The sequence below is a fragment of the Dendropsophus ebraccatus genome, chromosome 1 (assembly GCF_027789765.1).
Source record: "Dendropsophus ebraccatus isolate aDenEbr1 chromosome 1, aDenEbr1.pat, whole genome shotgun sequence".
NCBI classification, from domain to species: Eukaryota; Metazoa; Chordata; class Amphibia; order Anura; family Hylidae; genus Dendropsophus; species Dendropsophus ebraccatus.
In genome coordinates, this window is record NC_091454.1 from 120,497,085 (window position 1) to 120,519,976 (window position 22,892).

Genomic DNA, 22,892 nt, shown 5'->3' on the forward strand with positions numbered 1-22,892 from the left:
GAAGGGCTTTCAGCACCAAGCCGCCGCATTGAAATAACGTCTATTAGATAGGGGTTACCCCAGACCTTTAGTGGAGGAAGCCCTCATTAAGGCCATCGCTCGCCATAATCTTCCCTTACCCGTTCCAGATCCAGCAGCCACCCCAAAAAAACTTTCAGTGCAGATACTAAAAGTGAAACATTGTTGCTCCCCTGTGAACGCACCTGCTTCTCCACCTTCCCTCTCCCTGCTGCACCAGCTCCGACGTGTCTGCAATAAACCACCTGCATCTGTGAAGTTGGTGAGTGCGAGATTCTATTTCTTTACATTTACATTCGCTTACAGCCGCAAATCTCCTGTCCCATACGTCCTGACCTAGTGTTCCCAATATCAGCTGGTGCCGGTCATCATTTTCTCCACACCATGTTTATTTATTTACTTTTATTTATAACCTGGGAAAAGGGGGGTGATTCAGACTTTTATTAAGGGAGGGGGCTTTTTATTGATAACAACACTTTATTTTATTTTTTTACACATATACTAGAAGTCCCCCTGGGGGACTTCTAGTATATACACTTTGATCTCTCATTGAGATCTTTGCTGTATAGTTATACAGCAAAGATCAATGAGATCGGCACTCGTTTGCTTTCGGCTGCTGAAAACAAACGAGTGCCGAGTCGGGGACGGCGCCATCTTGGAGCGGTCCCCGGCTGGCTTCAGTAACGGAGATCGCTCCTCCGGGACGCGATCTCCCCCACTAGACACCAGGGGACGGCTGAATCCGGTAATCGGAGGCAGCTGTCATCATTGACAGCTGCCTCCGATTATCTAATTAGCGGGCACAGTGATCGGACCGTGCCCGCTAATAGCCGCGATCCTGGGCTACATTAGGCACCCGGGATCGTGGCCCCGCTCTGAACGCCCGCATGAGGACGTACAGTTACGTCTTCATGCGGGAAAGGGTTAAGGACATACCAATATTCCTTAACACAAAGGGAAAAACAACTCTGAACTCCCATGAACAAGCCTGGGATGGTAGGACAGAGTTCTGATGAGAGAAAAGCACAGAATGGGAAGGAGGAGGAGGAAAGAGGAAAAAAAAAAATGGACCCGCCACATCACTGAGCTACAAGAGTTTTGTATTCGTCCGTTTTGGTGACTTGGTCCTAGTAGAACTGGGTAAGCAAGAAGCAAGAGGAATGGTCATGGAATTGTGCCATGAGGTTTTCCATATGCTTGATGTCCTCAACCTTGTGTATCCCCATAGATATGCTATGAGGGTATGGGTTTCTCCACAGTGTTGGTATGCAAGACCGAACAGTGTTGAGCAGGTGGCAGAAGATAGAATGGCGATAAATCTTTAAGGACTTGTCAGATATATGCAAGAGGAAAAAAGGGGGGTTGAAGGCAAGTTAGCGATCCGTAAAAGTCGAGATGATATACAATATCTCCTTCCAGAAAGGAACCAATTTAGGGCAGCTCCAGAAAGTGTGCAGAAGGGAGCCATCTTCCCCACCGTTCCTCCAGCATAGTGGGGAGTTTTCTGGGAACATCCGATGAATGCTGGTGGGGACACGGTACCAGTAAAAGAGTTTAAAAGGGAGTAGGTGTCCAGACGGGGAAGGAAGAGAAAGGAGGAAATGATGGAGCTGCAAGGCTCTCCCGAGAAGAGATTCTGGATTCCACAAGACAAAAAAAAATCAGCAATTTTACACTTTGGGATTTTTTGCGCTTACACCATTTACCGAGAAAGATCAAGAATGTGATTGTTTACTAGTTCTGGCGATTACGCATGCAGTGATACCAAATTTATTTTAAGTTTATTTATTTAGAAAAGGGGTTTTTTCACACTTTTAATAGGGGAGGGGACTTTTTTTTTTTTATTAAAACAGCTGCATTTGAATGGCTTAAATGGCTATTGCCTGTAGTCCTTGACTGCACATAGCAGCCGATAGTCACAGGCTGCAGAGCCTCTGAACTCCCTTAACCCAGGCTAGCTGTTGGCTAGGAATACTGTCAGTCAGAAGACATTACACTAGCAGCCAGGTTTATTCTATGAAGGTCTTAAGGTCTTTGCACTACTATACATTAACACAGGGCTATGAATTTTTCTCCCTCGAATGTGTGGATATTGGTGATCACTTGGAATGATGATTTGAAGAAAAGAAATACCTATCAGTGTTTAATGTTTCAGTCTTTCAACATTTCTAATACACCTATTGACTTGTTCTTTTATTTCCATATCAGAAAAAAGTAATAATTGTAATATAGTTCCTTGGAGTACTGCTGGATCTTCAAACAGAGTTCCATAGAGAGAGTCTTCTTTGTAGGAACACGGTCTATTATCTTGCTGTTCTCTGACCAGGTTCTCAGAAAGGTTTGCTGCAAATGTCAGCACCCTTATGAGAACGTCCCTATTAATGTTCCTGTCAAAAAGAAATATCAGCGATGCTGGTGCCTGCAAAGAGACAAATGTTGCTTGTTACACAATTATTTTCCATGTGCTTCACATCACTTCTTACAGCTCTATAAGTACACCTGGTGTACATCTAAATACCGATGAACAAAACAACATTCAGCCTCCTTCCACTTAACCCCATGTAAATTATCAGGCCATATGCCAACCCATTACCATACTGATAAGATCTATGTCAGTATTAATGTAGTATTCAGCCGCCGACCACCCACCTTCTATTACACAAAACAATGGGGGGGGGGGGGGGGGGGGGGGGTTGTCAACCGATGATTTATCTTTTCCTGGCTCCTTGGCTGAGTGGCCTGTTTTTTGTTTGTTTTTTTAATTCATTTTATTGAAAATTGTACAGAGAACAATAAAAGTGTACAACAGAAACATGAGTGTCCATATTCACTAACCTTGCAGGGGTGCGGCACATGCATACTCCAACAGTATCAACAATCTCAGGAACAGAACCACAAAAGTAATACCACTGCTCTGTGCAGACCAGGAGGGTCTAAACTTCTATAATGCCTATTTCCTAGCTAGACATTGTTGCCATAATAGAATCTCTGACCATTCTATAGTTGTGTGCTGTGTACAGCATCAATGGGTTTGCACACCAAGGACCCCATACTTTATCAAATTTTTAAGGATGCTTCCTGTTTTTAAACAGGATTTTACTTGAGAAACTAGTATCATGGTGGGACCAGTTTTTTTCATCGAATATTCTAAATAAACACGCCAATGGCTCCAGGAGAATAGGTTTGGAGAGCACCTCTTTTAATAAGGCAACTACATTCTGCCAAAAAGAGTGTACATACGGACATTGCCTTATCGTATTACAAAAGTCTGCTAGGGGAGTGTGACATCTATTAATTAATGGTAAGTCAGATATAGGACATCGGGTTGGGAAATTGACTATTAATAGCCTGTCGTAACTGCAGGAATTTGTAAAATGATTCTCTGGGAACAATTTGCAGTTTGCAATTGTGTAAACGACTTGATGTCCAATGGTTGTCACACTTTGTGCCTGCCAGAACCTTGGGTCCAATGCGGTTGTCATGAGTGTAGTTTTTATTACATGGGGTGATATCTGCCTGATTGGGCAGAGAATGACCCCATAAAACAGGATCCCAAGAACCCATGAATGGTCATATTTGTTTGTTTCCTAAACTCTGGATAAAATTGCAATAAGTTCTAAATTAGTCAATAATGTTCCTAAACCAGAGATTATTGGAGGCAGGGAAAGGATTGTGCACCTTATAGACACTTTTGTGAAAACTGCCTCCCCAACGCCCTGCCTTGAGAAGCATTGGTCTAGATGGTGCTATCAGCCAAGCCCTCTCCATACCTCCTTAAGAATGCCCTGACATATATAATTCATTAAGACATTAAAGGGTCAATACTTTCTGGTGCATTTACAGGTGACAGCAGTAATTCCTCAGCTCTAAGTTACATTATGCAAAATAAAAAATATTATTAACACTTTACCTTACTAGCAAGGAGAGGTATAGTCATCAAAGGATTTGCAGATAAGTTCACAAGAATTTTTAATACGTGTATCTGATGGTGAAGAATTTTTTTTTATATTAAAATATATATCCAATATTTTATATACCTTAAAATACAGATTTTATATTTAATAATGGTAATGCATACTTTGGTAATGTTGTTCCCTTTATCCACTAAGCCGAGTAAACTGGGGATAGACTCTTCCAACTTTTCATGGTAGTTATCGGTCACTGACATATTAACTACCAGTCTCAGGCCAGCCAGCTGGACTTCAGAATTTAATGTAGATTCCTTGATATCCTTTAATATGTCAATTAAAAAAACCTGGATATCAAAACAAACATATTGGCTAAGTGGCTATAATGCACAAAAAATGAAGCAACAAACACCATTTTGTTTATACTGGAAATTCACTCATCTCTAATTTTAAGAAACTTCATTATGTAAAAAAAGAGACACACTACCATAATACTGTTGACGAAGTACAATGTGAAATCACCCCCCTTGTCCAATCCCAAAAACAAGATCCTGACTGCTGTGCTCTGGCAGTTTCCCATCGCTACTATAAAATCTGTTTATTTTCAATAATCAATGCATGCCCAGGAAAAGAACAGCAATAGACCAAACAGTCACCTCAATGTTTTACCATCAGTGACACAGTGACAATAATTGTGTTAGTGGTGAGTGGACAAACTGTTCAGCTTCAGCAACATTCAACATTTCACTTGCCCCAGCTACAGTAGTTGGATGCAGCCTTAGGGAGTCCTGCAAAACATAGATACAGCTAATAGCCATTTATTTCCAGGACTTACTAGGCTGCTTCTAACTTCTGCAGCTGCGGGGAATCAAATCAAATGTTCATCTCTACTCCACAGTAGTCTTAAACATCACTGATTTTACCTTCTTAAACTCATCTACAGTACATAGGGGTATTTAATTTGTAGTCTGATTTTAGCGCTTGAATCATATTTCACAATAACCATTCATACTACGAAGATTTCCTGGAAAAAAAAAACTGCTCCTAAAATCCCTTGGGCTCACTCACCGCCTCCCCGGGGGTCAGTTTGACACCTCACCTGCTCTTCCACACTGCTCCCATTGTCTGTTTCAAACTTTACTAAATCCTAGTTAATTTACAAAATAGTGCTGCTCGGGAAACTACATTTTCCGTCATGCAGCACATCTCGTTTTTTTCTACTACATGCCCCCACCCCTGCCTCTGGGCCAGGTTGGCACTCGCTTAGTTGAACTAACCTGGTGAGGAGGATTTAGGGTTCTGCATTTATTACCTTGTTTCTCCAAAAACATAAGGGTCTTATTTTTTACCTTCTTCACCCATCTGTGATTGTTCCCCTTTACTGCATACATCCTCCCTCTGAAGGTGGTCCCCATACCTTATACCCCCCCTCCTTCTGTAGTTGGCACATGTACTCTCCGTCCCCCCATATTCATCGTCCCCTACTGTGCTTCTTACCGCTCCTGTCTCGCCTGCAGCTTGAGGTGATCAGGTGGGGGCAGGGCATAACAAGTCTGGCACTGATTGGCTGATGCTCAGCCACCCAGTGTCAGGGATCTGGTCAGCAGACTGTTACTAGAGCTTATTTTTGGAGTAGGGCTTATATTTCAAGCTTACCTCAAAAAGCCTGCAAAATGTAGCTGGGGCTTACTGGGGTAGGTTTTACTTTCGGAGAAACGGTAGTATTAAGAATTTTGTGGCCGGAGGTTTTTTACAGTATTGCACATGATTATTTTCTTCCACTAATTCAGGGATATACAAAACAAAAAGTTCTATATAATCTGCAGCTTATGATGACAAAAACTAGTATAATGTCACCTAAGGCAATCTCACCTGTATTTGTTCCTGATTTTGTAGGTTCATACTGAGGTTGTTGAGTGCATTCAGTGCACCAGTTTTTATTCTTGGATTAGAATGTGAAAGTGATTCTCCAATAATATGAATACCATTGAAATTTCGAATGATATCCTAAAACACACAACAAATCAAGATAAAATTATTAGTATTTTTTTGGGTCTTACCCAGAGAGACAGGGGTTCAAGGTATATCTGGTGACTTCTCTGATCAGTTGTTTACTTTAAAGCGAATGTACTAGCAAGTACATCATTTTTTCCCCATTAGGCTCAGCTCTTTGCACCAGTGTGCCGATATACCCTCCCCTCTGTGACTCAGCTCCATTAGAACCAAATCAATGGAGCTGCATCACAGAGGAGAGGGAAATAGTCACACTGGGGGGTGGCGGGCCTGCCCCCAGTGCATGGCAAAAGATCCCGGCGCCAATCGCATAATGTAAAAAAAAAAAAACAATGTTCCCCTATCTTTTCTATCCTGCTCACCAGACCTCTACAACAATTTCTTCTGATCAGACAGACACACATATGTATGCACACACATGCATGTATAGATACACATATACAGACACAAATGGGGGAATTTATTAAAGGAGAAGTCCGGCAATTTTTTTTAATTAAAGTATTGTATTGCCCCCCCAAAAGTTATACAAATCCCCAATATACACTTATTACAGGAAATGCTTATAAAGTGCTTTTTTCTCTGCACTTACTACTGCATCAAGGCTTCAGTTCCTGGATAAAATGGTGATGTCACGACCCGACTCCCAGAGGTGTGCGGACTGTGGCTGCTGGAGAGGATGATGGCAGAGGGACACTGAGGGACACAGGGCACTGGAGGGGCACTAAGCATCCCTCTGCCATCATCCTCTCCACCCGCCACAGCCCGCACAGCTCTGGGAGTCGGGTTGTGACATCACCATTTTATCCAGGAAGTGAAGCCTTGATGCAGTAGTAAGTGCAGGGAAAAAAGCATTTCCCTTGATAAGTGTATATTGGTGATTTGTATAACTTTGGGGGGGGGGGGGGGAGTACAATACTTCAATAAAAGTTTTCTCCACACTTCTCCTTGGACCTCAAAATACATCCTAACAAAGCTCAATGCAATCTGTCCTAACGTATATTTCTAATGTTTCATCCCGCGCCTGACATATATACAGTAGATATTTCCCTTTGGATACAGTCAGCTTACATGGTTTGCAGAGAATGCTGCGCTGTTACAGAGGGTGACCAGGATTTGCTCTTGAGTTGAGGAATGGGAGCAGCTTGACAGAATGTGAAGCAGTGTTTGTAAATGATGTGCTTCCAGATCCCCAGCAGGCTTAGGAATATTTTCTGATTTGGTTTCTATGGGAAAAAAATATTGTGTAAAAATTCAGCTCTGCAGAACACTCTGTGATTTTTACCGTAAAAATAAGCAACAATCATTCCTATGTATCCACCATAGGAGGCTGCGATTAGTGCTGTAGCTATAGGGGATGCAGGCAGAGCTCAGTGCTGCCCCCTATCAGCGTGCAGGGTGTGGCAGGACGAGTCCGGAGCAGAGGGGGTGCTGGTGGGTATAGGGCCTGTGATGGAGTGATCAGCTCTGGTTCACACTGCTGACAGATAACGGAGCAGAACCGTGTGACGCTGTGGTACATTATCAATAGACCTGCCATAACCGGACACACCGGCATGGGACCTCCCACAGCACACACATGGGACCTCCCACAGCACACACGTTTTCCTATCCTATGTGCAGCACATCCTAGGTGTGTCCGGTCCAGGGCCCGTACTCACCTGGGCTGCCCCCGTTCACACCTGCCCGCACAGTCATGCCCGACACTCTATCCAGGATCCCGCCGCCATTTACGTGTTTCTTCCCCCTCGTACATAGCGCTCTATAGACGCAGTAACAGACTCCCGTACCGAGCGCCAGGGCCAGCAGGCTTCTCGCCACCGTCACCCTCCCCGCCTGTGACATTCCGCTCCCTGAGCCCACACCCGGCCCGAACCTTCCGCGACCACACGTGACGTTACTCCGCCAACTTCTGCAGACACGTGACGTCCCCGCTGTGGGCCTCTGCGCCTCCTCTGACCACGTGACAAAGCGAACAGTACAGTGATTTCATGGGCAGTGTACAGTATGTAGTGTGAGGAGTACAGGGTCCATTGCCGTAAGTGGGCGGGTTAGTGTAGGGGTGTGTCTGACCTCACAGAGAGGTTTGGCTGGTTGCTAGGGGACGGTAGACGCCACCATCCTGGGACAGGGCACCGAATGGAGTGACAACCATTCTATAAGCAGTAACATGGCATCTCTACGTAATGCAGATGCCCAGCTTAGGAACTATATCAAGCAGCACTCCCTGCCACACGTCTATGAGGTAACAGCGGCCAGCAATGCTGAGTATTACAGACTTGTCTAGTGTAATGGGCGGTAATAGAGAGGATGTGTGGGATTCCTGAGGGCTCCTCTAAGAAGCAGCCTAGCCATGGCACAGGCCATCACCTCCAGGATTATTATAGTAACTGCTTACTGGTGCCTGATGTTATTTAGAGCAGCCTAGCAGACAGGTCACTATGAGGGCCAGGTACACATATATCTGCTGTCTTAGATGGGGACCAGTCCACTTATATGCCAGTCTTAAATTAAGCCCCGTCCCCATTCACCTCCCCAGATATAGGTAAATCCGGCGGCACAGTGGCCGCCAAAATCTGCACCTGCTCCGGATTTCTGGCTTCTAGCTGGTGTAAATCATGGTAAATTAGGCACTGGTGGAGGCCAACCCCCCTCCATTCATCAGGCGACTGAGCCATACGCCACAGAAAAGGCGCAGATGTTTGCACAATTCTTTTCCATAGCATACGTCAGGGGCTCATTGGATAAATGTGCCCCTGTACGTGACATTTTTTGATCCGGTGCCTGCGTGCTGGGTAGCAGCTTTGCTATAACATGACATAAATGATTCCAACCTAAAGGAAAGTTATAGGTTGCTGGATGCCCTGGAGGGAATTGTGTACAGTGGTGCCTTGCATTACGAGCAGGATTTGTTCCAGGACCATGCTTGTAATCCAAATCCACTCTTAAACCAAAGCAAATTTTCTCATAAGAAATCACTGATGTGCAGACAATTGGTTCCACACCCCAAAAATAATGACTTATTATTTTGAATAACATTTTAAAACAGATGAAACAAACATTCAGAAACAGCAGAATCTGTGATATTATAAGTTACTCTACAGTAATGGAGAGGATGGGAAACTGACAGAGACTGCAGGGAGCATGAAGGAATGAGCAGGGCAGATGTGTGGGCACATACATGCAGCACTCTCTGTCCTCCACAGTCCTGTCCCCTGATGTAAGCCCCAGCCTGAAGTGGATCTGCTATGATTTGGAAGGTGAGGGAGACTTCCTGGGTCAGAGAACAGTGCTGTAGACCCCGCTGTGCAGACCATGCCCCTCCACGCCCTCCCACCCAGTACAGGGAGCACTTAAACCAAAACAATGCTCTTAAAGCAAGTCACAATTTTTAAAAACTGTGATCTCTTAAATCAAAACGCTCTTAAACTAAGTTACTCCTAAACCAAGGTACCACTGTATATATATATATATATATATATATATATATATATATATATACAGGGCTCCAGACTAAAAAATTTACCTGGGAGCCATTGGCTCCTAACCTGAAAAATTTAGGCGCCAAATAGAATATTTGGTCGCCAACATTTTAAACCATGTAAAATTAATGTTATGTTACATGGGACTTATTGTGTGCAGAGGCCACGGCAGCATCCTCCTCCTTTAGATCCTTTCTTTTCTTAGTTTGAAAATGTTCAACATGGAAACTTGCAACTTGACAACCATATACAGTCTGACTCAGTACTTCAGCTTCACTTGGCTAGCCTTTTAATGAGGCTTACTCTTCTGAACTTGAACTTAAAGGGAACCTGTCGACCCCTGTGCCGGGGTGACAGGCTCCCAACCCCCCTATACTCACCTCATCGCGCCGGGTCCCGCTTCTGAAGATGGTCGGGTCACGGAGATCTCAGCCGCTGCAGCCCGGCGTGCGCTGAGAGATGAGTCCAACGCTCATAGAGAATGACGGGAGAGTCCAGTGCTCCGTCATTCTCTATGAGTGTTGGACTCATCTCTCAGTGTGCGCACCGGGCTGCAGCGGCTGAGATCTCCGTGACCTGACCACCTCCAGAAGCGGGACCCGGCGCGATGAGGTGAGTATAGGGGATTCTAACGGGGGGTTGGGAGCCTGTCACCCTGTCACCGGGGGTGACAGGTTCCCTTTAAAAGCTTGCAACAGTCTATACATACTGAGCTAGACTTATGACTGCAGCCATAGTGACCCCCCACAAGATGTGTATATAGATAGATATATCTCTCACCTAGTGACTAATGCAAGTGACCCCCTACAATACAGACACCTGAGGGGCCCTGATAATAATAATTGTGCATATATCTATCTCCCAGTGTCTGCAGCCAGTTTGCCCTACACTTAGATGGCCCCCTCCCCTTATAGATGACCCCCTCCTTTTATAGATGACCCCCTTCTTTTATAGATGACCCCCTCCTTTTATAGATGACCCCCTCCTTTTATAGATGACCCCCTCTACCCCCATTATAGATGCCCCCTCCTCCCCCATTATAGATGCCCCCTCTCCCCCCCATTATAGATGCCCCCTCTTCTCCCCCCCTTATAGATACCCCCTCCCCTTATAGATGACCCCCTCTATCCCCATTATAGATGCCCCCTCCTCCCCCCCATTATAGATGCCCCCTCCTGCTCCCCATTATAGATGCCCCCTCTTCTCCCCCCCTTATAGATACCCCCTCCCTTTATAGCTAGCCCCCTCTCCCCCCCTTGAAGATGGCCCCTCTTCTCCCCCCATTATAGATGCCCCCCCTTCTCTTCCCCCCATTATAGATGGCACTCTCTTCTCCCCCCATTATAGATGCCCCCCCCCTTGAATATGGCCCCTCTTCTCCCCCCATTATAAAGCCCCCCCTTTCCTTTATGCTAACCAGTATTTAAAAAAAACAAACACACAAACTCACCTGACAACCCGCTCCCCCGGCGATCCTCTTCTTCTTCGGACGCTGTCCCCGGCTGATGCGCGGCTGCCGGGGGTGTCCCGTCCTATCCCCGGCAGCGCGGCGCGTCAGTGAGCTCTCTGTACGCCGGGGCTGTGACTTCTGACACAGGAAGCGTCTCTGACGCGCGCTTCCTGTGCCGGAAGTCAGGGCCCCAGGCAGCTCACTGATGCGCCGCGCTGCCGGGGATAGGATGGGACACCCCCGGCAGCCGCGCATCAGCCGGGGATACTTAAAGAGACAGCGCGCCGCCGCCGGGGCCAGTCGCAAATGGCGCCCAGATTAATAAATCTGGGCGCCATTTGCAAAATATCAGTCGCATTGGCGACCATTTTGGTCGCCATCTGGAGCCCTGATATATACATACACAGTATGTATATATATATATATATATATATATATATATATATATATATATAGTTTTTTTATGAAATCCTTTTTTTTAAATTAATTATTAATAAAATGGCCCTATTGTGATGCTTATAACGGTTTTAGTTTTTCACCTACAGGGTGTTTTTGTGGCATGATTTCTAGTTTTTATTAATAACCTATTTGTGTAAATTGGACGTTTTGATCACTTTTTATAAAAAATTTTTTAATATATAATGTAACAAAAAATTGGTAATCCTGGTGCTTTTGTCCCTCTTTTCATTTACGCCATTCGTGATGCTGATTGTTATATTTTAATAGATCAGACAATTACGCACTCTACGGTATATAGCATGTTTATTTATTTCATTATTTTTATATGTATTATTTATAAAATATGATGGGGGTGACTTTAATCTTTATTGGGGGAGGGGCTTTGGGGTATTTTTAAAAACATTTTAACTTTTATTTTTTGCACATTTTAAGTTTTACATGCAATCAAAAGATTGCATACACTGATCATTGTTATACCATAGGCATAGCATTGATCAGTGTTATAGGCACCCTGCTGATTAACCCTGCCTGTGGCAGATTCAATCAGCAGAGCGCAGAACGGACCGCACAGAGGAAGGTTAGAGACCTCTGGCAGTCTGTGAAAGCGGTTGTGAGCCCCGCAGTCACACTGCAGGCATCCCGATCGGCAGGGCCGTTTCTAGGTAATTTTGACTACAGGGCGAATCCTGCTAAAAGCGCCCCCACCCCCCAAAAAAAAAAAAAAAGAACAGTTCAGTGACTCACAGGCGATGTCTTCTTTGATCTGAGGCATCACTTTCCCTTTTCCTCTCCATCTGGCCCAGTCCACCATGATGATTTCTTGCAGCAACAATTCCTGCCAGACAAACATCTTAGGTTCCGCACTTTTACAACTTCCACTTCTTTTGTGTCTTGTGCAGTAAGTCAGTAAGTATGTGAGTTGCCCCCTGTATGTAGGATCCCCTGCTGTGCCTCCATATAGTAATAATCCCTCTTTGCCCCCCCCCCATAGTATTAATCCTCCCTGTGCTCCCCCCATAGTAATAATCCCCCATGGTTTGTTCACATATAGTAATAAACCCACCTGTGCAGTCCCCATAGTAATACCCCCCGTGCACTTCCCCCATAGTAATAATCCCCCCCCTGTGCTCTTCCCCCATAGTAATAAACCCCCCCGTGCTGCCCCCCCATAGTAATAAGCCCCCCTGTGCTCCCCCACCCATAGTAATAAGCCCCCTGTGCTCCCCCACCCATAGTAATAAGCCCCCCTGTGCTCCCCCACCCATAGTAATAAGCCCCCCTTGTACTCCCCCACCCATAGTAAAAAGCCCCCCGTGCTCCCCCACCCATAGTAATAAGCCCCCCGTGCTCCCCCACCCATAGTAATAAGCCCCCCTTGTACTCCCCCACCCATAGTAAAAAGCCCCCCGTGCTCCCCCACCCATAATAATAAGCCCCCCGTGCCCCCCCACCCATAGTAATAAGCCCCCCGTGCCCCCCCACCCATAGTAATAAGCCCCTCGTGCTCCCCCACCCATAGTAATAAGCCCCCCTGTGCTCCCCCACCCATAGTAATAAGCCCCCCTGTGCTCCCCCACCCATAGTAATAAGCCCCCCTGTGCTCCCCACCCATAGTAATAAGCCCCCCTGTGCTCCCCACCCATAGTAATAAGCCCCCCTGTGCTCCCCCACCCATAGTAAGAAGCCCCCCTGTGCTCCCCACCCATAGTAATAAGCCCCCTGTGCTCCCCCACCCATAGTAATAAGCCCCCCGTGCTCCCCCACTCATAGTAATAAGCCCCTCGTGCTCCCCCAGCCATAGTAATAAGCCCCTCATGCTCCCCCACCCATAGTAATAAGCCCCCCTGTGCTCCCCCACCCATAGTAATAAGCCCCCTGTGCTCCCCCACCCATAGTAATAAGCCCCCCTGTGCTCCCCACCCATAGTAATAAGCCCCCCTGTGCTCCCCCACCCATAGTAATAAGCCCCCCTGTGCTCCCCACCCATAGTAATAAGCCCCCCTGTGCTCCCCACTCATAGTAATAAGCCCCCCTGTGCTCCCCCACCCATAGTAATAAGCCCCCCTGTGCTCCCCACCCATAGTAGTAAGCCCCCCTGTGCTCCCCCACCCATAGTAATAAGCCACTCGTGCTCCCCCACCCATAGTAATAAGCCCCCCCTGCTCCCCCACGCATAGTAATAAGCCCCCCTGTGCTCCCACCCATAGTAATAAGCTCCATGTGCTCCCCCACCCATAGTAATAAGCCCCCCTGTGCTCCCCCACCCATAGTAATAAGCCCCCCTGTGCTCCCCCACCCATAGTAATAAGCCCCCCTGTGCTCCCCCACCCATAGTAATAAGCCCCCCTTGTACTCCCCCACCCATAGTAATAAGCCCCTCATGCTCCCCCACCCATAGTAATAAGCCCCCCGTGCTCCCCCACCCATAGTAATAAGCCCCCCTGTGCTTCCCCACCCATAGTAATAAGCCCCCCTGTGCTCCCCCACCCATAGTAATAAGCCCCCCTGTGCTCCCCACCCATAGTAATAAGCCCCCCCTGTGCTCCCCACCCATAGTAATAAGCCCCCTGTGCTCCCCCACCCATAGTAATAAGCCCCCCGTGCTCCCCCACTCATAGTAATAAGCCTCTCGTGCTCCCCCAGCCATAGTAATAAGCCCCTCATGCTCCCCAACCCATAGTAATAAGCCCCCCTGTGCTCCCCCACCCATAGTAATAAGCCCCCTGTGCTCCCCCACCCATAGTAATAAGCCCCCCTGTGCTCCCCACCCATAGTAATAAGCCCCCCTGTGCTCCCCCACCCATAGTAATAAGCCCCCCTGTGCTCCCCCACCCATAGTAATAAGCCCCCCTGTGCTCCCCACCCATAGTAATAAGCCCCCCTGTGCTCCCCACTCATAGTAATAAGCCCCCCTGTGCTCCCCCACCCATAGTAATAAGCCCCCCTGTGCTCCCCACCCATAGTAGTAAGCCCCCCTGTGCTCCCCCACCCATAGTAATAAGCCCCCTGTGCTCCCCCACCCATAGTAATAAGCCCCCCTGTGCTCCCCCACCCATAGTAATAAGCCCCCCTTGTACTCCCCCACCCATAGTAATAAGCCCCTCATGCTCCCCCACCCATAGTAATAAGCCCCCCGTGCTCCCCCACCCATAGTAATAAGCCCCCCTGTGCTTCCCCACCCATAGTAATAAGCCCCCCTGTGCTCCCCCACCCATAGTAATAAGCCCCCCTGTGCTCCCCACCCATAGTAATAAGCCCCCCCTGTGCTCCCCACCCATAGTAATAAGCCTCCTGTGCTCCCCCACCCATAGTAATAAGCCCCCCGTGCTCCCCCACTCATAGTAATAAGCCTCTCGTGCTCCCCCAGCCATAGTAATAAGCCCCTCATGCTCCCCAACCCATAGTAATAAGCCCCCCTGTGCTCCCCCACCCATAGTAATAAGCCCCCTGTGCTCCCCCACCCATAGTAATAAGCCCCCCTGTGCTCCCCACCCATAGTAATAAGCCCCCCTGTGCTCCCCCACCCATAGTAATAAGCCCCCCTGTGCTCCCCCACCCATAGTAATAAGCCCCCCTGTGCTCCCCACCCATAGTAATAAGCCCCCCTGTGCTCCCCACTCATAGTAATAAGCCCCCCTGTGCTCCCCCACCCATAGTAATAAGCCCCCCTGTGCTCCCCACCCATAGTAGTAAGCCCCCCTGTGCTCCCCCACCCATAGTAATAAGCCCCTCGTGCTCCCCCACCCATAGTAATAAGCCCCCCGTGCTCCCCCACGCATAGTAATAAGCCCCCCTGTGCTCCCACCTATAGTAATAAGCCCTATGTGCTCCCCCACCCATAGTAATAAGCCCCCCTGTGCTCCCCCACCCATAGTAATAAGCCCCCCTGTGCTCCCCCACCCATAGTAATAAGACCCCCTGTGCTCCCCCACCCATAGTAGTAAGCCCCCCTGTGCTCCCCCACCCATAGTAATAAGCCCCCCTGTGCTCCCCCACCCATAGTAATAAGCCCCCTGTGCTCCCCCACCCATAGTAATAAGCCCCCCATGCTTTGTCCACACAAAAAAAACAAACCATTATACTCACCTTGTTCCAGCATACAGCAGGTCCCTCTCTCCTCCTCTCCAGCCTGCGGGGAGCAGGCCGCCGTAACCCCTGCACACATCTTCTCTCTTCAGCAGCCGCAGTGATATGACGTCATTGCGCCTGCTCAGGGAGAAGATGTCTGCAGCGGCCTGCAGAGTGCTTGGCAGGGTCCGGCCGGTCCATGGGGAGCGGAGCTACGTTCGGGCGGGGGCGGAGCTACGTTCGGGCGGGGGGCGGAGCTACGTTCGGGCGGCGGGGCGGAACAACGTTCGGGCACCAGTCTTGCCCTGTGATGGGGCACAGAGGCAGGGGGTCACAGAGCTAGGTGATGGGGTGAGCGGGCGGGCGGCCAGGGGTGCGCGCAGCTCAGTGGAGCCACCAGCGCCCCCTAGATGTCGGCGCCCCGTGCGGTCGCCCGGCCCGCCCGCCTCTAGAAACGGCCCTGCCGATCGGTAAGTGACACAAGCTGCTCCTGCCACTTACACTTAAACCCTGTGATCACTGTAGCCTGTCATTAACGGTGAGGGCCCGGCTGCTAACTGCAGATCGCTCTTCATAGCTGCTTAGTGACCCAGGACATACAGTTACGTCATGGGTCGTCTGGTGACAGACATCCATGATGTAACTGTACGTCCAGGGTCGTCTAGAGGTTAAATGACAGTTAACTGTAATAAGTAGTCTTCTTTACATAGTTCAAATGTTTGAAAGAGTGAAAATGTTTATTTTCTGCTACATTAAAGGGGTAGTCCAGCTATTTAAAATTTTTGGAAATTACCTAACGCTCCGCTGGGGTCCCTCTCCGGCATCATCAGGTCCCCTGCTGAATGCTCGGGCCATTACTTCTAAGATAGACGGGTTCTGGCAGTGACAGCCTGCTCAGCCAATCACTGACTGAAGCAGGACAGTGTCGCAGCAAGTGACTGACTGAGTGGGCTGTCACTGCCGAGACAAATCCAAAAGTAGTGGTCAGAGTGTTCAGCAGAGAACGAGAAGATGCTGCTGGAGAACCCTGCCGGAGCGTGGTTAGGTAGGAATAGGGGCCCAGATTTATCAAAGGGTGTAAAATATAGACTGGTGCAACAGCAACCTATTACAGATCAGCTTTCAGCTCTGGTAAAATGATCTCAGCAGTTGTATTGCATATATTGTAAATTCTTTTGTATATAAATGTATTGCATATAAATAAATTGATAAATGGATTCAATTCTCTACATCTTTTTCCAGGCTCTACTATGTGGACTTTGTGCTATGTGTCCTGAAAATCCACTCCAGTTTTTGGAGGAGAAGATCAAGGAGATGTTAGAGAAGGGTCATCATTCTCTTGTGTGGTACTAATATAATGTTAACTTTGTAGTGATAGTCATTCCCCAAGCCTATTAGCAAGCTCTAATGCAGGGGTGGGGAACCTTTTCCTTGTCAAAGGCCTTCGGGCATTTATAAACACTGCTTTTAATGTTATACTGTGCGCAGCAGTGAAGTAGCCTGGGTTGCCAGCACTCGGGTCAAGGCTAAGTATTCTGTCCCTAATGCCCCTGTTATTGTAGTTAACCCCCAGTGATGCCCCAGGTAGCTGTAGATTACCCCTTATTGGTAGTCTAACTAACCCTCAGTGATGCCCCTGGTAGTCCTAGTTAACTCCCAGTGATGCCCCTGGTAGCTGATGTTAACCCCCAGTGATGCCCCTGTTAGCTGTAGTTAACCCCCCAGTGATGCCCCTGCTAACCATAGTTAAGCCCCCAGCGAGGACCCTGGTAGTCTAACTAACCCTCAGTGATGCCTCTGATAGTGGTAAATAAGCCCCAGTGATGTCCCTGGTAGTCCTAGTTAACCCTCCCCCCCCCCCCCCAGTTTTGTCCTTTGTAGTCCTTGTAAACCTGTAAACCTCCCAGTGAAGCCCCTGGTGGCTGATGTTAACCCCCCAGTGATGCCCCTGGTAGTCTAGTTAGCTCCCCAGTGAGGCCCCTGGTAGTGTAGTTAACCCCCCCACCCAGTGATGCTCCTGGTAGTCTAGTAAGCTCCCCAGTGATGCCCCTGGTAGTTTAGTAACTCCTCCAGTGATGTCCCTGGTAGTCTAGTTAACACTCCAGTGATTTCCCTGGTAGTATAGTTACCCCTAAGTCATGTCCCTGGTTGTCTTGTTAACCCCCAGTGAAGGCCCTGGTAGTCTAGCTAACCCCCCAGTGATGTCCCTGGTTGTCTAGTTAACTCCCCAGTGATGTCCCTGGTAGTCTAGTTACCCCTCAGTCATGTCCCTGGTTGTCTAGTTACCCCTCAGTCATGTCCCTGGTTGTCTGGTTAACCCCCAAGTGATGTCCCTGGTAGTCTATTTAACTCCCCAGTGATGTTTCTGGTAGTCTATTTAACCCCCCAGTTATGTCCCTGGTAGTCTAGCTAACCCCCAGTGATGTCCCTGGTTGTCTAGTTAACCCCCCAGTGATGTCCCTGGTAGGCTAGTCGACCCCCAGTGTCTGTACCAAATAAAAAATTTACCTCCCACTCACCTTTGCTCTGCTCCCATGCTGCCCGGGTCCTCTTCTCTCTCCTCTAGTCTGTGCCGTTTTTCACCTGCAGGAGGTGCAAAAGCAAATGACGTCATCGGCTGCGGTGGTAGGGAAGAAGCCGGCATGCACAACATCCTTCTGTGTCTGCCAGCCGCTGCATTCATGGACACAGGAAAATGTTGTGCATTCTGGCTTCTGCCTTACCCGAGCGGCGCATGTCACAGGAGAACTGAGGCCTGCATCAGGAGATCTCAGGGGCGGATGCGGCCCGCGGCCTAGAGGTTCCCCACCCCTGCTGTAATGGAACATGTTATTTTCTTTACTGGTCGCTAAAAATGAAAAGTAATTCTCTAGCACAGTCTGCAAGACTGTTTATTTATAGTAAAAACCTAAGTACACCCTGTACATACTGTAGATTATAAATGTCTAATTATATACATCATTTGCAAAAATTAACTAAAGCTTGAATATCAGGTATAAGCGTAAATGATTATTGTTGCCAATGTAGAGTTATATATCCTGTAGCAAAAATGTACTGTAGAAGGTGCTGCCCCAGGCACTGGACCACCAGTACCTAGTGGAAATATGGCCCTAAATAAACCCCCAATGACCAGTCCGTAATTGCACTGCAACACTGCACATTTATTGTTAATTTTAAAATCCCCAATTGGCGGCACACAATGTCATGCTACCCAGTATGTTTCCACTATGTGACCATAGCATTTACAAAAAAAAAAAAATCTTATTCATATGGCTGGATTAGTAATACAGTGTGGTTTTCATATACATTAATCCAGAAGGGAGTTCTGAATCAAATCTGCATTCAGACATACTTATATTACATAATATTCTGTGAGCAGACATTCTGCTAAGCACAGACATATTCTGAGCAGTGTTCCAATTATACTGTGATCTGAAACAACTAGTTTGTATTATCAACTTCAGTATTTGCTGACATCTAGTGGTAAGACTATGTAATTAAAATCCAGGATTGTTTTTTGTTTGCTACCATCCACGCGCCAAATTAAATCCATTCTTTCAGGAACTACACTTGTCGTTGAAGACACAACAGATATGATGGAGGAGCTGTGTAGGAGCTCTATTTACTGCAACTGGGAGCTATATCAGTATGATCGTACTGATTAATAATAATAATAATAATAATAATAATAATACTTTTTTATTTATATAGCACCAACAGTTTCCGCAACACTTTACGATTCTGGGGATGGATACATAGCTGAGCTTTGATTGGTCTCGGATTGGATGACACAGACAAACTGTGTCCAATCAGACAGATTAACAAATCTGGACCGATGGTACCAATTGAACAACTTTTTATTAAACGGTCAATAATTTTTATTTGTTGAAACCATTGTACAAATGTGAGATACAAAGAAAATACTAAAATACTGGTAAACTCTTTTCTGTTATTTATTTTCTTTTCCTGGATCAATAGTCAATTGTCCCTTTTTCCTTTCTATTAGGGATTCATACATAGATGATTCAAGGAAACCCAAAGTAAAGGCAATGGCTGGAAGCTACTTAGAATACCTTTTTGGTCAAGATGAAGATCAGTTGGTAATTTCTCTCTGTTACTTAGAACTCTGAATACATTTATACACTGTTAAAAAAATAAAGGGAACACTCAAATAACACATCTAAGATCTGAATGAATGAAATATTCTCATGAAATACTTAGTTGAATGTGCTGACAACATAATCACACAAAAGTCATCAATGGAAATTAAATTTATTAACCAATGGAGGCCTGGATTTGGAGTCACACACAAAATTAAAGTGGAAGAACACACTACAGGCTGATCCAACTTTGATGTAATGTCCTTAAAACAAGTCAAAGTGAGGCTCCGTATTATGTGTGGCCTCCACGTGCCTGTTTGACCTCCCTACAACACCTGGGCATGCTCCTGATGAGGTTGCAGATGGTCTCCTGAGGGATCTCCTTCCAGACCTGGACTAAAGTATCTGCCAATTCCTGGACAGTCTGTGGTGCAACGTGACGTTGGTGGATGGAGCGAGACATGATGTCCCAGATGTGCTCAATCTGTCACATCTGTCACATGCGCTCAATCCTGGTGTTCTCTGGCAAAAGGCAAGTGTCCTGCACAGTGTTGAGCTGTGAGCACAACCCCCATTTGTGGACGTCTGGCCCTTATACCATCCTCATGGAGTCAGTTTCTAACCATTTATGCAGACACATGCATATTTGTTGCCTGCTGGAGGTCATTTTGCAGAGCTCTGGCAGTGCTCCTCCTGTTCCTCCTTGTACAAAGGCGGAGGTAGCGATCCTACTGGGGTGTTGCCCTACTACAGCCTCCTCCATGTCTCCTGGTGTACTGGGCTGTCTTCGGGTGGTCGCGCCTCCAGCCTCTGGACACCAAGCTGACAGAAACAGTAAACCGTCTTGCCACAGTTCGCATTGATGTGCCATCTTGGATGAGCTGCACTACCTGAGCCACTTGTGTGGGTTGTAGAGTCCGTCTCATGCTACCACGAGTGTGAAAGCACCACCAACATTCAAAAATGGCCAAAACATCAGAAAGCATAGGTACTGTGGTCCCCACCTGCAGAACCACTCCTTTATTAAGGTTGTCTTGCTAATTGCCAATAATTTCCACTATCAACCAGTGTTGCTTCCTAAGTGAACAGTCTGATTTCACAGACATTTGATTTACTTGGAGTTATATTGTGCTGTTTTAGTTGTTTATTTTTGAGCAGTGTACATTGGTAGTACATGTTCCAAAGAATTGGGTGTCCTTTTTAAAAAATCTTGGACTTTAATCATTTTTTTTTTGAACATGGATGCAAGGAATCGGCCAAAAGAGCATTACTGGGGTTCACTTCTAGTATTGGGTGAAAAAACCTGTTGTGCAGTGGAGATCCTTATTTATTCATTGTGGACTTGCTTTCTGAGCTGTATGCTTAATATTTAGGCTCCTTCACATTCTCAGCAAGCCATGAAAGATGCATGAATATGCTGAAATAGGAAATGAGCTGTAACATACTGTTTCCAAAAAGTTGGAAGGAGATCATTTCTCTTCAGTAGAGCTAACTGAACTCTGCAAAGCCATAATAAAAATATGCATATAACTTCATATCCACCACACTTTATACTAGTGCATTTGTACAAGAATTGTGCCATCTATCACATTTGCCAGTAGACAGCCAGATGGTAAGACATGATTAATGAATTCCTAAAATAATAGTTTGCATTATTTAAAATCTAATTGAAGTATATTTTCCGCACTTCAGCAAACTCTTGGCTTTCTGCTTGTGTGTGTCTTGAAATCCCAATCCCATTTAGCGTTTAAGTCATTATTTTTTTGTTGTACCCTAGCATTACTTACAGATATTGTTATAGTGCATTTTGCATCTAGACAGTTTTAATATGCCACACATGTCAACTTCATTCTCCATAGTATACATAATTTCATGGCTGACCTGGATATGGCTATGGATGGACATTTACTGTAGTAGCATGTAAAGCTCACCAAGGCAGCTCTAGGTGGCCATACAAGCTGACTGGTTGGAATAAAAGCATACTATGACTGTCTTATTATGAGTGCCTCTGGTGTCTTTAATACTACTATTGCCAATGTTAAGCTATGGAGATTGCATGTTTGCATATATTAATGTGGCTGAAATAGCCATTTTGAATAAAAAGTTTTTAATTGAACTACAACTCTTAAAATGCCCTAAGCTTATAAAGCTCAGGGTATGCTGGGAGTTGTGACTTCTGAGAGGACAACCCTTTAATAAATGGTGATCTGGTGTTTGTGTAGAGGGACCTAGAGTGTCTTTGCCCCAGGTCTGCGACACCTCTCCTTTCTTCCTCCCCACCCTCCTTTATCATTAGGAACGCCCCCCAGGCAGGATTTCTATTCATCACTCGTCTAAGCTGCACCTGCTGCACTGTTTAAACAGGTGATGAATAGAAGAAATCCTGCCTGGAGGTGCTCCTAATGATGAGGAGGGTGAGGAGGAAAAAAGGAGAGGTGTCTCAGACCTGGGGCAAAGACATCCTAGCCCACACCAGTATAACACAGTGCTGCAAGTTTAAAAGATCATTTTTTTGCTCTAATCAAGGCACTGGGCACATTTTAAAAGACAGGTACCGGTACCTCTCATCAAAGAGATGGTACTAGTGGTTTGGTGGGGTGGGTTTGTGGATACAGAGTCGCTTTAAATCTAAACTTCTGCCAATGCGCCTTTAGAAGTTGAAGTGATTACTATATGTACATTGTCCTGGATGCAGACCAGCAGATTTTCCTATTGCTTAACATTCCCTTGACACAGATCTTCTTTTTCCATTCAGGTGTCGCCAGAGCTATTTAAAAAAGCGTACTCATTTTACATCAACAAACTGCAGAAGCTGTACTTTGAGTGAGTACTTTACTGCCTGACTAAAGAGGATTAGTTGCTAAAAGTTAAGTAAAAGGGGGTGGGGGGAGTAACAGTGTATTAGAGATGTCCAGTCTGTAAGGCCGTCAAAGTTTTGCTGATGATGGAAACTCTACTATTATATTTACTTAATATTGATTTTGGAATGAGCTTTTGGTCCTCTGCCAATAATATGTACGCTATTTTGAGCAGTGATTTACAATTGCAGTAAACAAGTTCTATTTGTATAAGTCAATAAAAGGAATTTACTAAAATCTAATTCTTGGAGATTACAAACTTGATGGACAGTCTTCATATATATCTCTAGACAGCTTAAGGCCCTATTCCACGGAACAATTATCGGCCGTTACGGCCGATAATGTTCCCATGGAATAAAGATCAATTCATGTCGGCTGATCGTTGCGTCGCTTGTTATTCAAACATGTTGAAAAACAAGTGACTGTTATAGCAGCTATCTGCTGCCATAGCTCCATGGAATGGGAGCAGCGGCAGCAGACTGCAGCTATCCTCTATGGGCTTCCCGGACGATCTAGCGATCACCCGGGCGGTCTCCCCA

General features: G+C 46.4%; 2 protein-coding genes across 7 annotated transcripts in view; one reads left to right on the top strand and one right to left on the bottom strand.

The window, feature by feature from the left end:
* Positions 1–2,148: 2,148 nt before the first annotated feature.
* ARMC10 (armadillo repeat containing 10) lies at positions 2,149–7,904 on the bottom strand. Of its 3 annotated transcripts, XM_069978011.1 has the most exons (6): positions 7,598–7,904; positions 7,008–7,162; positions 5,799–5,933; positions 4,097–4,273; positions 3,929–4,000; positions 2,149–2,437 (listed from the first exon to the last, which is right to left on the bottom strand). In XM_069978011.1, the coding sequence occupies exons 1-6, from the start codon at positions 7,779–7,781 to the stop codon at positions 2,162–2,164; spliced, it is 999 nt and encodes a 332-aa protein (XP_069834112.1). In that variant the 5' UTR covers positions 7,782–7,904; the 3' UTR covers positions 2,149–2,161. The 3 variants fall into 3 exon arrangements, with proteins under 3 accessions (XP_069834112.1, XP_069834128.1, XP_069834121.1); XM_069978027.1 differs by lacking the exon at positions 4,097–4,273; XM_069978020.1 differs by lacking the exon at positions 3,929–4,000.
* FBXL13 (F-box and leucine rich repeat protein 13) overlaps positions 7,714–22,892 on the top strand; it is a 150,442-nt gene continuing 135,263 nt past the window's right edge. The window contains exons 1-4 of one of the 4 annotated variants that reach the window (XM_069977951.1): positions 7,714–8,181; positions 16,638–16,741; positions 19,402–19,495; positions 22,251–22,318. In XM_069977951.1, the coding sequence (XP_069834052.1) occupies positions 8,107–8,181; positions 16,638–16,741; positions 19,402–19,495; positions 22,251–22,318 (341 nt within the window). In that variant the 5' untranslated portion in view covers positions 7,714–8,106. Of the gene's footprint in view, positions 8,182–16,637; positions 16,742–19,148; positions 19,234–19,401; positions 19,496–22,250; positions 22,319–22,892 lie in introns of those variants that run through there. The other 3 variants (XM_069977978.1, XM_069977968.1, XM_069977960.1) reach the window with 3 other exon arrangements.